This window comes from Syzygium oleosum, unplaced genomic scaffold (assembly GCF_021117445.2).
Source record: "Syzygium oleosum isolate NSW1041296 unplaced genomic scaffold, Sole_v2.1 Sole_v2.01, whole genome shotgun sequence".
NCBI lineage: Eukaryota > Viridiplantae > Streptophyta > Magnoliopsida > Myrtales > Myrtaceae > Syzygium > Syzygium oleosum.
The window spans coordinates 26542967-26558419 of record NW_026607485.1 but is presented as its reverse complement, the minus strand read 5'-3'; the positions used below and the strand labels follow the sequence as shown (position 1 = coordinate 26558419).

The 15453-nt window shown below is 40.3% G+C and overlaps 2 protein-coding genes and 1 long non-coding RNA gene across 4 annotated transcripts; 2 read left to right on the top strand and 1 right to left on the bottom strand.

Moving 5' to 3' along the window:
- The first annotated feature begins 9189 nt into the window (after positions 1–9189).
- On the top strand, positions 9190–9627 carry LOC130140802 (uncharacterized). Its single transcript, XM_056321249.1, has one exon. The coding sequence runs from the start codon at positions 9193–9195 to the stop codon at positions 9487–9489; it is 297 nt and encodes a 98-aa protein (XP_056177224.1). The 5' UTR covers positions 9190–9192; the 3' UTR covers positions 9490–9627.
- Positions 9628–10768: 1141 nt separating this feature from the next.
- Positions 10769–12199, bottom strand: LOC115686320 (uncharacterized). Its single transcript, XR_004006333.2, has 2 exons — positions 11376–12199; positions 10769–10931 (listed from the first exon to the last, which is right to left on the bottom strand). It is a non-coding gene; the product is annotated as an uncharacterized LOC115686320 (long non-coding RNA).
- Positions 12200–14387: 2188 nt separating this feature from the next.
- On the top strand, positions 14388–15094 carry LOC115686314 (uncharacterized). 2 transcript variants are annotated; one of them, XM_056309648.1, is made up of 2 exons: positions 14415–14542; positions 14573–15094. In XM_056309648.1, exon 2 carries the CDS (start codon positions 14588–14590, stop codon positions 14951–14953), a length of 366 nt encoding a protein of 121 aa, XP_056165623.1. In that variant the 5' UTR covers positions 14415–14542; positions 14573–14587; the 3' UTR covers positions 14954–15094. The 2 variants fall into 2 exon arrangements, with proteins under 2 accessions (XP_030467411.2, XP_056165623.1); XM_030611551.2 differs by having other exon boundaries at positions 14388–15094.
- The last annotated feature ends 359 nt before the right edge of the window (positions 15095–15453 follow it).

Below are 15453 nucleotides of genomic sequence, written 5' to 3'. Positions count from 1 at the left end.
ACGTATGGAACGACCGTGTGCTTAACCTTGCCGGTGTTCAATTAATCCTCCTTGTTTTCTAGATTTGACTTTGTTTTGTAGTATTTTGGGTTTTGTTTTGTTTTGTTTCGATTTTTTTTGCCACGAAAGTTTATGTACTTCTCATGTATCTTTTTGAGTAATGAATACAATTTTTATTCGACCAAAAAAAAGTATTATACTATGCTATTGGTTAATTACTAAGTGTTTCCATAAATAAGTTACCATACATAAATATAATTACTATTACAAGTGCAAACAATTTACGACAACTAGAAATAAGTTATGACTCATAAAGTAAAATTACTATTTATAAGTTGCAATCAACCTTATGACACAGTTGTTGGTAAATTATGATAAATTTAAGAGATTTAGGGCAAGTCCAATTTTTTTTGTTTTGTTTTGGCAAACGGGATCATAGAAGCACCCCAGATAGAGTTACATTAATCTGCTAAGTAGTGTAGGAAATTCCACCAAAGACTCTCATCCAAGGCATATATTGAGGAATACATGCAGTTCTATTCAGCAGTCACATAAAAAAAATGTTTAAACAATTTCAAAACGACAGTTCAAGTCCTAACTCTGGTAACTGTTGACCCGACATTTCTGGTCCTGTGTACCCGGGTTTCACGTTATGTCCGTGAGAGACGAGTTTCTACAAACGTAAAATCCCCCACAGTTAGATCACGACCGGCCATTGAATCACATTTGTGCAAAGGTTAAATTTTCCGGATCAAGTTTGGGTGTAATTTTTGGATCACTGTTACAAATTTGTGGGTATTGGAAGCACGAAAAAAAAAAGTTAGCAGTATCGATGCCACGCCGAATAAAGTGAAGAGTTTCTGGTGGAATTTTTCAAATTCACGTCATCTCTATCTGCCTGTCGTAGCCGCCACGTGAGATTTATAATGGCTGTCCTGGGCAAGAAACGAGTCGGATGATATTTTGGGTCCTGCATTTTGAGGTATTGATGTCACAACGAAGGTAATTTAGAGCGTTTGATGGTGCTCGTACCGACTAAAATTAAGGGTTTTTTCTTCCCTCGTTGGAATGATCATTTCTCAAAAGACGAGAAGCTTAAAGGGGTCCTATCTAAGCTTTTTACCTTTAGTCCATCTTTCTGCACAGTTTCCATGTCTTGATCCCAAGACATTGCAGAAATCACGCCACGGTATCCACAAAAGCTGTCTCTTACGTAACGAACATCGATTTATAGCGTGGGTCCAAAAATCGTAGCCCACCGTTGAGCGGGAGGGTTCGCAAACCGAGGCCTTGTATAGCTTGCTTTCGACAGTACAGCTCTGCCGACACTCTCGTGATAATAGTCCTAGGCTTCTTCTATGCTTGCACTCAAAAAGTCCTGACAGTTTTAGGGTAGGAATTGTATTTTCAGTCAATTGCTCCATTGTTCTTCAGTTTTCCATGGGGTTCTGCAATTTGCATTCATCCTATGATTGGTTACTTCTAGTGTTGCAATCCAATCTCTTATGTGATTTAGTAATGTCATTCTATAACCTGTCGTTAAGAAAAACTTTTTATGTATACAACTTTCGGACTGAGCCAACCTGTCACTGACCGAATCGCGGGCTACCGGCCCATGATTAGATCTATTTCGAAAGCAGATAATTACGTGGTTCACCGAAAACCCTATCTCATCGAATTCTCAATTGACAAGCCATTGAGTGTTTCATTTGAAAGTGGCGGATCCCATATTTGAGTCACAACATCTCTCAACTATTGTAACTTGGAGTAATGTCTATCAACTTGAAGGTGGAGCCTTATCCCGATGTAAGTGGACATGACATGTTCATGTGTATACAATTTCACGATCTCTTATAAACAAAAAATTAGCACATCGATTTCACAATCTCTTTGACAACTAGATGCCATGCCTCACGATAAAGGTGCCGCTGCCCGGTTGGCGAGGCGATTTCGATCCCCATGTTCATATGTTCATTTGGAATCCTACTCCCATGGCAATTGTCATCCGGCACAACAGGCTGAAAAAGGAGGAGGACGCAGATTCTCCCCTTGTTCATGTTGATAAAGAACAAAAACTACATACAGTGTCTATCTCTAATGCTGAGAAATGCGCAGAGACTTTAGGAAAGTAGCCAACTGGTTGGGAGACTAGGCTTGGCCCTCGATTATTCATGGCTTTTGTAGCTAGGTAGAACAGCGATGGTCTACTATTGTTTGCGCCCCATGTCCCATACAATAATTGTTTCGTGATTAGTGAAGTTACAAGTACATGTCAGGAGACTTGCAATGACTTACAGTTTTTTGTAATTTCGATACAAAATGCCGTGATATTCAAAAACTTAAGGTTATGTTCGGTAGTTAAGATAAAATTCATGTTAGGATAAATTGTATCATATTCCATGTTTGGTGTCTGCCCAAAATAAGATAAAGTCAGATATAGGAGGGATATAACCCGGATAAAATTATCCCATGGGGAGGTGGGATAAAGGTGGATAAGATTTCTAATATCCATAACATAAAAGTTGATTTTCTCGAATAACAAACTTGTTAAATTAATAAAATCAAAATAATATTTGAATATAAATAATATTTTACTTTTAATATAAAAAATTCAAAATAACAAAAAATACCAATAATTTCGTTTCTGGGTTGCTCCCAGTCCAACTTTCTGTTCATGGACCTGAAAAGATCCTCGGATTACGTTCGGCATTCCATCTTCAATTCAAATGGCAAGTTGGGAATGGCGCTTCCACTCCCTTTTGGTATGACTACTGGCATCCTAGAGGCCCCCTCTGCTATTTCTTTACAGACAAGGACATATACTCTTCGGGTATCCCCAGACAAGCGACGGTGCGAGATTTTAATTCATCCACCTGGCAAGTGTCCTTTGTAACACAAACATTCAACTCCTGGTCGGGAAGCTGGCCTGTTATGGCCTCGGATCGAAGGGATCGGCTATCGTGGCAAGGCCACCCCTCCAGTTTTTTCTCTTTCTCTTCGGCATGGGACCTTTTACGGTATAAAGGGCTCAATGTTCCTTGGAGCTCGTTTGTTTGGGACAATGGTATTGCTCCGAGACACAGCTTCTTGCTATGGCTTTCTTGCCTCAACAGACTCCCAACTCAGGTGATGATGCTGTCTTATCATAGAATTGCTTGAAGGCTCATGTGCCTTTGTCGTACAAGGCCCGACTCAATCGACCACCTATTCTTTGGGTGTGCTTTCACGGCTCTCTCGCTCGATCTTGGGCGGGTAATTGTAATTTATCTTTGACTGCGGCTTGTGGATGAATATTGTAAGATGGGCTACCCGAGTCATTGGTGGACAGACCTTCCATCAACGTATTGCTCTTGCCTCCTTTGGAGCGATGTGCCATTGCATTTGGACTGAACGTAACAATATCCTTTTTAGGGATCGCAACCCCTACTTGCCTGCTATGCGTGCCCATCTGGCCAAGACTATAAGAGATGTGGTGTTTCCCTTCAACCTTGTCGTTGACACACCTGCGTAATGTGAAGACTTCAAGTCAAATGGGGTATTCGGCCTCTATTTTCCAAGTAACTCTAATGGCGTTAGCCTTATAGGTTCCTAATCTTATTTGGCATTGTTTTGGTGTAATTAGTGCTTCGCGCTTGGTGTATTTATGCCTTGTTTAGTCGTTACACCTTTGCACCCGTCGTGACACTTTTGTGTTGCCTCGGGTTCGAGGTTTTTGTGTACGGCTACTCCACTTGTAATTTGCGTGTTGAAAAGTCAATATATCTCTTACCTTACCAAAAAAAAAAACAATAATTTCGTTTTTATTTATTCTTATTTTTATTTATATATTCAAAATTTCTTTATATCTTGTGATATAAATTTCATATATATAAATCAATACTAATGTATTTATATTTATTACATATTTTAGGTATATTAGTATAGTTTACCATTTAATAAAATTTTATTAGAGAATGATGGAGGGGGGGAAAACAAATAAAAATAATAATGGAAAAAGAGATGGAAAATAATAAAAAATAAGCAAATAAAAATGAAGAAGGTATGAGTGTCGTGAGAGGTTTTTATCATCTCCGTTTGTGCAATTTAAGTTCATTTACATTGATATGATGTTCATAGCAAATAATAGACATGATAAGATGTGAAAATATCCGATTTTGTTTCCACGAATCACCAAATAGTAGATAGGAGATAACAAATCCCTTGAATTCAAATCCTATCATATCCAGTCATATCCTGGCTAGAGATCTAAAGGACCAAACGCAACCTAAAGGTTTTACAATTAGCGGACCAGATTCACTCTCTTTTTTTATCCGACGTTCATCGAGGGGTTGGCAAGACAAAGATTCTTAATAGGCCCGGGTACATCTAAAGCCCAAATGCAAGGCTGTTGTAGAATGAGACATGTACAAAATTCTTAATTGGAATGAGGTTGGCCCATTTAGAAGCCTAATAAGAATGGAAGACGAGCTTCATATGGAGTAAGGCCCAGAAGATACATTAGCAAGCTCTAACTCTAAGTCTTTCAAAGACATGAGAAGCACTACGAAGCTCTCTGAAATCCTTTCTACATTACATGAGGAGTTACTTTGATTGGATCGATCTCCTGTGGATACGTCACCCGTCCGTTCGCGTCGTGTAAGGGAACTGCCCCATAGGGTGGCGGGCAGCCCCTTTATGTTGTTCTTTGTACTTAGCGTGGTTTGGTTCGTTACGATGGCAATCCCTTTTGATTTCCTTGCAAATTTCTTTCCAAAAGTCTTGGTAACAAGAAGTCAAATTTTACACAACTTGGCATAGGATCCTCCAATCGTTCGAACGTCGGATTGCATCTTACAGTTTGAAATCACATCTTACAAGAGTACTATAAGACTGAAATTTTGTCTTTGTTTTTGGAATGCTGTCGGCTCTTTCGTACATGGTACTAGCTAGTATTAAAGTATGGGCATTGCTTTCTGTAAGGAATAAAGAATATGCTCTTTTTGGCAGAGATTCCTTATTTTGCCCTAAATTTAATTTGTGCGCAAGGCCAAGTGCGTCTCGATACGTGAGAGATGATCATGAAGCCACCACAAAATTTTATAGAAAGAGTTCATTAGATAGGTGCATGTTAAAGTCCAATTAGCTCCCGACAACATACCCACGAAAAGAGATTAGTGAACAATTTTCGGTATAGCTGGAAACAGAAAATTGTCCAAAAAATCCCAAATCTATTAAATGACTACCGATTCAATTCTAAATTTTTCAATTTGATTAATTTAATGTTCAATCTTTTGATGATATGCCAATGTAGTCCTTCCAGTCAATTTTGGCTGGAAATCGTTAACATAGCAGTCTAGTCAGTACAAACCATCTTACGTGGCACGGGCACGGCTAGTGCTAACACGAATGATTTTTGAAATTTTTTTAAAAATTTTCTTAAATTTTTTATTTACTATTTTTTCCCCTAATTCCCTCTATCGATCACCAAGCCTTGGCGATGGCTGGCAAAGGTCATCTACCACGGGTGAGGGTCGCCCTCGCCAGATCTGGCAAGGTAGCCTTCGCTAGATGTCGGCCTTTGGTAGGGGCTGCGGTATGCAAGGGCAACCCTCGCCCGTGGCCAAGCATCGTCGAGACCCTAGCAACCGATAAAGGGAAATAAGAGAGAGAAAAAGGAATAGTAAAAGTCACGAAAAATCTCAAATTATGTCTAGTGTAACACGTTTTACCCCAAACTTTTTTTTGTGATATCAAAAATCTTAAAACTGTACCCACGTGACATATTTACCCTGTGGCATATTTACCCCAAACTTTTATTTGTGACATAAAAAATCCAAAACTTGTATTTACGTGACATATTCAGCCCAAACTTATCTTTTATGATACAAAAAATCCCAAACTTAGACCCACGCTACACATTTATCCTTTGTTAATATTTTTTTTTTCATTTTTTATTTTTTCCTTCCTCCGTCGTCTTCACCACTACCACCGTTCTTACAGTTGCCATAGGCCCATAGCCACCGTCCTCATCCTCGCCAAACCCAGGGAGAAAACAAAGGAGGAAGTTAAAAAAAGAAAACAAGAAAATAAAAGCATACAATGAATTAACAATCCACGTGAGCACCACGTCAGCTAAGTTTACCTTCCGTTGTCCATGTAGTTATATAAGGTAAATGTATCACACGTATACAAATTTAAGATAAATGTGTCATACGGATATAAATTTAGAGTAAATATGTCACACGAGTATAAATATGAGGTAAATGTGTCACACGGGTACATAATTAGGGTAAATGTGTCACACAAATATAAGTTTGAGATTTATTGTGTCACAAAAGAAATTTTATGGTAAATATGTTAAAGTGAGCATAGTTTAGAGCTTTTTATGACTTTTTCCCAAAAATGAATAAGGAAAGAAAAGGAAAGGAAGAAAAAGGAAGGAAATTTTTTTTTAAAAAAATTGTAAAATCTTCTACGCCAGCATCAGTCGTGCCACGTAGAACGGCCGACGTCCACGTAAGTGATTTTGAAAGAACTATGTTGGTAAATCGTGAAAAAGTTCAGGGTTAAATTATCTAAATTAATAAGTTAATGACTAAATTAGCTGTTGTACAATAAATTGATAACTTTTTTTTTTTATAATTATCCCCCGGAGACTTGACAAAAGAAATTCCACTTCAAAAGTTTGAGGCCATCTGTTTAAATCTCGCTTATCACTTATAAACTGTTCAGGGTCAGGGTTAAGATCGCAGGCCAAATTGACGAACCGTGGATCGTTTATATGTCTTAATTTGTGCGTAGATTCTTGACACGTGCCTCTCTGATGTTGCGTATGCTTAATACACTTTAAATAGTCAATAATTTGAGATAAATTAGGACACCATAATAAGATAAAAGTTCTCCCTATTCCCAAATCAACAGAAATTCATGAGTAAATTTGCTGCAATTCTCTCTCTTCTTCCATCTTCCCTCCCTCTTCATCCACCGAGTACTGAGATATTTATGTGTTCTTTATAAGAAAAACAAAAAACAATAATTTATGTGGCTTAGAAAACGCCGAATTACAAAACATTATCTTATTTTGCAATATCAAGACTAGTGATGGGGACTGGCGCCTGTCGGCAGAGTCACAAATCAATCACGTTTTTGACCTTTAAAATTTAGATGAATAAAAGACTCAAAAATAGATGTTGGCACGAATAATTTAAGGCTAAAATAGAAAAGCTGAAAGAAAAGGTGCGCATTATTAAAGTGGAGGATGAAAAATGGAGAGCGATTGGAAAGCGGAAAAGATGAATGAAATGCGAAGAAATTGTAAAAATCGTCGACGTGTTATTGTTTGCCACCATCCAAATTTGGTCCTTGCACTTTAATTTGTGATGATTTTGGACTCTAAAGTAATATTTTAATCACTATTGATTTCGTGACGAATTTTATATTTCGTATAAAAAGTTGACGGAAAATACCAATTTGAGCACTGAATGTGAACATTGGCTCCGACATGAAATAAAAAACAAAAAATTGAGGGAAGGCTACACAAAATGGTCCCTATGTACTATTGCTCATATTCAATTTGGGTTGATGTATTTTATTTTATAAGAGATATGATCTACTTCATTTTATAAGGGATAGGATCTTCGAGCTAATCCTCGATGGCAATTTTAGGACGAATTTTGTACTTTCTTATCCAAGTGAAAATGAAAAGTAGATGCTAAGCGGTAAAGATTAATATATAGGTTGAAGGTTTTCTTAACATGTACCATCTAGGGACACTCTCAACTATCGAAACTTAATCTCCATTTTCTTGAACTTTCATGATCCTTTTGGAACTTCCTCCATGTTTTCCTTTTTTCCTTATATTTTAGACCTCAATGTCCATTTTTAGTCATTTTTAGTCATTTGAGCCATTGGATCCTTATACCAGTTTTAAGATTCCAATTCCAATCATCTGAAAAACAATTTGAACAGGCTCATGCTGATAATTTCCTAAATGAAGAGCATTTTCACAAACACAAAAACAGTGAGGGGATAAAGGAAAAAGAATGGTATGTATGAGGTGCTGGTCCTGATCCTCAATAATTGGACCAAGTATACACGAAAAATTTATGAAGCAACGTACCCTTCTCCATCTGTCGGCAAGGAATTCAATAAGTGATGTATCAAATGAACTTAAATTTCCTCGAGCAACCGCATCCACATGTTTTCCCCACAAATCAACGATGATCTTAAACGTGTCTTTATCCTTATGAATAGTCGATTGTCTCTGTCCTTTTGACAAGTTGATCTGACACAATCCAAATAGCAAAAAAAAGGAAAAAAAATTGAATTATTTGTCCTCCAAAAGCAATTTGATTGGCCGAGCCTCGCAACAACAACAACGTCGTCGTCGAGTCTAGTAGTCTCAAGGCAATGGAGGAGCCCGTCGAGACTCGATCGCCGGAGCATGAACATAGAGGGGGAGGGGACCGACATGATGGCTTGGGTAGCTCGGCCTAGACGACGCAGCATGGCTTGGTCTGGGGTGGCGGCGACTTAGGTACGAAGGCGGGGGGAGGTATGAGGAGAGCGAGGAGGATTGGGTGTTACGGTTTTTTCGGTGGGGGATCTAGGACGGGTTTTTTCGAGGACTATAGTTAGACAAGTATCGCGATGCTTTGCCACAGAATATACACGTAACCTGAACACTTAACCATTAAAAACACAAACCGAATTGAAAGACTTTGATAGAAAAACAAGGTGCAAAAGCTAATGAAGATTGGAACAGAACCTTGACATTGGCTGAGCACGTCTTCTTCCTCTCTCATTTATTGTATCTTCGGCGGGGTATAATTGCCAGTTTCACAGGCAACAAGAAAACAAAAAATGTCCGACGCGGATGCGATGCGATGCGATAATGGATAGAGCCTAAAATGCGGGGAACATGAAGGACACCAATCAGTCGCCGCGTGGGCACTACATTTTTAAGCCACTGGTCTTCCTCCACGTGACTCTCCCTTTGGTCACCACCACCAGTCTGATATTTGTCACCCCCTGTCACTCATTTCCTATATAAACCCCCATAGCTTAGCTCCCAATCTTCAATCACCACACAATCTCAGCTAACACGCCTTTGGAGATCAAGCTTGAGAGAGAGAAAGTGAGTCACCGAAATGGCTGATCACGGCCATCACGGCGGCGGTGGGCACGGTCCTGGTGGAGGCCCGGGTGGAGGCCATGGAGGCCCGGGTGGTGGCGGCCCTGGTGGAGGCCACGGTGGACCTGGCGGAGGCCACGGTGGACCTGGCGGAGGCCCCGGTGGTCCGGGCGGAGGCCATGGTGGTCCGGGCGGAGGACCCGGACATGACCATGGTGGAGGCCACGGCGGCAAGCCTGGAGGAGACCACGGCCCCGGCGGGCATGGCCCTGGCGGACATGGCCCCGGCGGCCATGGTCCTGGAGGTGGCCACCACCACGGCGGATGCTAGCTCGCCACCGCTTGGCGGTTGTTGTGGACTAGCGTTCCATGGTTGAGATGTGATGTAAAGTATCTCCGGTGCCTTTTAACTATCTTTTATTTGAGGGAAAAATGGACAAAAATCTAATAAGCACCATGTGGAGTCAGTCCTGTAGTTGAGCTTGCAAGTATCCTAATGAATTTCAAGTTCCTAATTTCATCTATAGCTTTGTGCGTGAGATGTTCATGCGTGTACACTTGGTGCACCATAATTCTTGGATCGCCGGCGAATCACGTGTTGGACGGAAAGACTTGGGTTAATGAACAGTTTACAAATGAAAGAAACATAATTCCAATGTAAGATTCAAAGTAGAAGCATGTTTCTTCACAAGCATCGTTCATCAACAGACCAGTCACGACGAGAGATGATATAAACATGAACACAACGCTTCCCATTACTTCTGATCATCAACAAGAAAACGAAAGCAAACTAGGCTAGTCTCAATTGGACACCATCCAAGCACATTATATGAAGAGAAGTTTCTTCTATGCCCCTCATCCAACTCCTTCCATTAGTGAAGTTTATAGTCTGCGATCTTCTTCGTGGTTTCTTGCCTCCACACGATGTCGAAGTCGACAGAATTTACGTTCTGTTTTGAGTTCTCTTCATCTAATGTTTTGGCAGAAATTAGAAATGTTCAATAAGGATTAATAAAATTACCATTTAGCATCAAAGGGCTGTACAAAATGGTCAAAGGGTGGGGTCATATGTTGCAAAAGGATCAGCAAAAGTTTAGGTGTCTTGAGGATTTCTTTACTATATAGCAAGATCACGGCTTCTCCAATCTGGTGCAGAAATTACAGTTTATCTATTCATAAGTTCTGGTTCAGTGTATGCATAAACTAACTTAGAAGGGATTTCAAAGCTTTCCCAAAATTAAAAAGTGAAACTGAAGCAAAGATGAACATAAATAAGATCACCAAGGGAAAATTTGGCATAAAAAATGAGATTTGATAATCTGAATCGACTGGGGTGAGAATCCTAGAGAAATATTGCTTTTAGAGGATAATAGTGGCCCTCAAACTGAGAACAAGGACGCAACATCAATTGGCTACTTGATGAACTCCAACATCAACAATGAGAAAGGGGGGCAAGTACAAAATCATTATGTTAAATTGATTGATATCATATCCAAAATCATGTTCGTCATTACCTCCTCTTCAATCTTTTTCAACAAAAGGAAGTGTTTGGAAGATATTCAGGAGGTGAGGCAAATGAAAAGAATGAAATGGAGAGAGAGAGAGAGAGAGAGAGAGAGAGAGAGAGAGAGAGAGAGAAGAAAGGTAATTTTTAGCTGTTGTTTGGGACAATGATAATACCTATGGTTGCAGATTACATTCATAAGGCAGTTGATCTTGATGTTAACCTTACACCTCAGGTTGTTACTGAATGGGAAGAAGTGAGTTGTAGTATCTGGGGGATAAAATTTGATTGATCCATTTGTTGAAATGCTTTAGCCTGTAGCAGGAGTAGCAATAGAACTCTAAATTATCACAAGGGGAAATAAAGGCATGGTGAAGTTATTATTTCAATATTCACTTAGCTGAGAAAATTCGTCCATGCTATGTACCAAAATCTAGTTTCAGAACTGCAATTCCCCTTTTAACTTTCCTTACGTCCATCCCATAGTAAACAAAGGTTTTGGTCAAGGTGCTATTAAATCTTTGTTCAGTTGATGCAATTCTTCTGCAGTATAAAAAAAATTCTATTTTCAATGCTGTTTTTTATTAGAAATTTGGGATACAAGGAGAAGTACCAAAATTTGCTATGTAGTCAGCCTCAGAACATTCGACCAAAAAAAAGGTCAGCCTCAGAACAAAATCAGAAGTAGAGGGGTTCAGCAGGTGACCACCTAAAACACTTCATGGAAAACTTAAAGACAATATAACGAGCATGACATACCCAAAAGCCTGTCGTATGCTCTATATATGACTGATGTGCCATCAATTTGCATTACCCTGCCACCGAAAGTATCAGCCTTTGCTTCTCTTTCTTTGTGATTGACTGGATCAAAAAGTGCATCTTGGCCTACTGAGTGACTACTTTCAGAAGTGATCACCAAATTTCAATGAGCAGTTCCTGTGGTAACTCCAGGTAGAGTTGAAAATGAAGATTTTGCCAGTACTTTGAGCTGAGGTCCAGTTAAGCTTTCGTGGAATGTTTGAATCATGAGGGACTTGTCTTCGACGTACCGTGACATCTTCAGCACACATAGTATTTCAAATGAATCCTCAGATCCCCAATACCTTCATACTCGATGAATTCGGGGACATTGAACTCTGTCAGAACAACTCAGCTTGGCAAAGGGAGAGAAATCTTCAATCACCTGGGTTACAGAGTCCTGCATTAACTGTAGCCTCTCTTCTATCTTGGCAATCCACTTACTGTTTTCTTCTTCCTTTTGAGCCACAGTTTTGCTTCAATTAAGGAATTGAGTTCAATCACCATGGCCGAGCCATAAAGACCTGCTTCCATTCTCTTCTCCTTGGAAAACATGTACTTTGCTTTGCACTTATTAGGAAAACAGAAGGCCTCTTCTCGTAAGTCATAATTGCTTTTGGCCTCTTAAACTTCAACCATCTAGTAAAATAATGGGAGGGAAGGGAGAGCAAAAGTTAGACCTACATAACATTTTGCATATTCGCTAAGCCTATTGTTCAGGAAAATATCGCCTCTGTTAACATGTAATGGCTTCTTTTTGTTATATTTTTCAGGAAAAATCAATCTTAAAGCAGCTGAAAAATTCATCTGAATTTGCTTACCCCTTGTGCGAAGGTTTCTCAAAGCTGCTCATTCAGATCAAAAGGTATGCAGTAGTAGCTCATGAATGCTTCTCATTGCCTTGGTCACTCCTGCCAGCTCGAACACTTATGTTGTGTTTATTCAATAACCATCTTATGTTGTCGAGCTTTGCTTGGTGAATACAAAGGCTTTAGAGTGTAAGCCTTCTCCGCCATCTGCATCAGCTTTATATGTTGCAAGGTGTACACTGAAGATGTCTCCATGTTGGACTCCGCTGCTCGTCAGACATGCACGCTATGAAGTGTCCCAAATCAAGCATAGATCTTTTGAGATCATTCTTTTGTGAACTTCTTAATCTGTAATCAGAATTGAGAAGCTGATTATTGGCAAGGTTTGCCTTTGGTTTGCATATTTAAATTCACATTGTCTCTGTTTATTTTCATATTACCAGGTACTTTCCACTTCTGTTGCCTGACAGGGAAGTCTGCGTTGCTGTACAATTTTTTTTTGTCAGAAAGATATTGGTATCATTTATTTTAAAGAGTTTAGTGAAGATAAATTTAAAGTTTCAGAGTATAGCAAATCATAAAGGGCTGACAGGGGATATATGATCCAATCACAAGGTAGGCAATTCATCCGTCAGCCCTTACGTTGCTGTACATTTTGTAGTCGTGACTTGTTTTAGTTTTGTTAGTGAGGTGTATTATACACCTCTCAAAATGGGTTCAAAACCCATTTACAAATCAATGTACATTTAAGTGGGTCACTTTCATTTTTGTGGACCAGTAATAATGGGTTTTAAAAACAAGGAGGCTGAAATATATGGATATTAAATGGGTATAGTCTGAACAAATTTACAATTCATTTAGCTCATTTCAATGAAAAGCCTGGCTCACTCCTCTCTTCTTCTTCATTTGAACAGTCTCAATATTTGATGAGTAGCATTTTCTCAAAATAAAATAAAAAAAAAATAGAAAACAGATATTGGATAAAGGAAGAAGAATGGTATGTGCCAGGTGCTACTCCTGATCCTCAATAATTGGATCAAGTATACAGGAAAAATTTATGAAGCAACGAACCCTTCTCTGTCTGTCGGCAAGGACTTCAACAAGCGACGTGTTAAATGAACTTCAATTTCCTCAAGCGATCACATCCACATGTTTTCCCCACAAATCAACTATGATCTTAAACGTGTCTCTATCCTTTTGAAAAGTCGATTTTGCCTCCATCCTTTTTGAAAAGATGGTCTGACATTATCGAAATAGTGAAAAAAAGGAAAACAAATTGAACTGATTTATTTGTCCTCTAAAAGCAATTTGATTGGCCGAGCCTCGCAACAACGACGTCGTCGAGGAAAGTCTCCCGGCCATGGAGGAGTTGGCAAGACTCGACTGCCGGAGCATGAGCATAGAGAGGGAGGGGGCTGACACGATGGCTTGGGTAGCTCGGCCTAGACGATGCGGCACGGCTTAGCCTGGAGCGGCGATGACTTAGGGTACGATGGCGGAGGGTGGCGTGGCAGCTGGCAGGGGCTGTTGCGGGGGTATGAGGAGAGGGCGTTTGCGTGTTACGGTTTTTTTTTTTGAGGAGATTAGGAACAAGTTTTTTCGAGGACTAGATTTAGGCATGTATTGAGATCTTACGGTGCATAATATACACGAGAACTGAACAACTAGGGTAAGTTTATTGAACTGAAAATTTCATGATAAAAGAAAATACTTTATATGATAATTATTTTCAACGAAAAATAGTTAATTTTTATTTATTTGATGATTTAGGAAAAGTAATTTTTTCTTGTCAGGAAGAGGAAGTCATTTTTCTCAAATCTAAATTTATTTTTAGCCCATGAAAAATATTTTTCACAAATTAATAAGCTTTTCATTATCTAAACGTTGAAAAGTCAGAAAATAATTTCTTATAAATAGTTTTCGAACAAGGAGAGCCTTAAGTCCGTGGAATAATTGCCAGTTTCGCAAGTACCAAGAAAACAAAACATGGCTGAATCGGATTTGATGATGGATAAAGCCAGAAATGCGGGGAACATGAACTTTCATCTTTAGATAAAAGGGACACCAATCATTCGCCGCGTGGCAGTACACTCCAAACCTACCGTTCTTCCTCCACATGACTCCTTTGGTCACACCAGTCGGATATCTCTCCCTCACTTTCATTTCCTATATAAAAACCCTACATCTCCCGCCTTCGACCACCACACATTCTCAGCTAACATTCCCTTGGAGGACTGGATATCCTTGAGATAAAGAGAGTAACCAAAATGTCTGATCACGGCCATCACGGCGGCGGCGGGCACGGCCCTGGCGGTGGAGGTGGACATGGCCCTGGCGGAGGCCATGGAGGCCCGGGTGGTGGTCATGGCGGAGGCCACGGAGGTCCAGGGGGCGGACAGGGACATGACCATGGCGGCGGCCACGGCGGTCACGGCCCTGGTGGAGGCCATGGAGGCCCGGGTGGAGGCCACGGAGGCCCGGGTGGTGGTCCTGGTGGAGGCCACGGTGGTCCTGGTGGAGGCCCTGGTGGTCCGGGTGGCGGGCACGGACATGACCATGGAGGAGGCCATGGCGGAAAGCCAGGAGGAGATCACGGCCACGGCGGACCAGGTGGGCATGGCCCTGGCGGACATGGCCCTGGCGGCCATGGTCCCGGAGGCGGCCACCACCACGGCTGATGCTAGTTCGCCACCGCTTGGCAGTTGTTGTGGACTAGTGTCCCATGGTTAAGATGTGATGTAAAGTATCTCCGGTGCCTTTTAACTATCTCTTATTTGAGGAATAAATGGACAAAAATCTAATAAGCACCATTTGGAGTCAGTCATGTAGTTGAGCTTGCAAGTATCCTAATGAATTTCAAGTTCCTAATTTCATCTATAGCTTTGTGCATGAGATGTTCATGCGTGTACACTTAGTGCACCAAAATTCTTTGATCATCGGCGAATCCAATGTTGGACGGATCTATGAATGGTCATATTTAAGGACGTATATTAGCCTGAGAGGCGCGGAGGTGCACATGCAAACAGTGCATCTCAACAATTTTACTTGTGCGAGATGTCATGTGGTACACTGTGATCATAAATCCTCAGATAAGGTGACTGGAAGACATGAAAGACCAAACAAAGTGATTTCTTCAGTTGATGCGCTTCAAAATTCTCCCCCAATAAACAGGTTGTAAATGAAAGGAACAGAACTCCAATTTGAGAGTCAAAGTAGAACCATGTTTCCTC

Bases quoted from the DNA above. Each gene is read 5' to 3' on its own strand.
- LOC115686314 (XM_030611551.2), top strand. From the start codon at position 14,549: ATGGCCCTGGCGGAGGCCATGGAGGCCCGGGTGGTGGTCATGGCGGAG.
- LOC130140802 (XM_056321249.1), top strand. From the start codon at position 9,193: ATGGAGGCCCGGGTGGTGGCGGCCCTGGTGGAGGCCACGGTGGACCTG.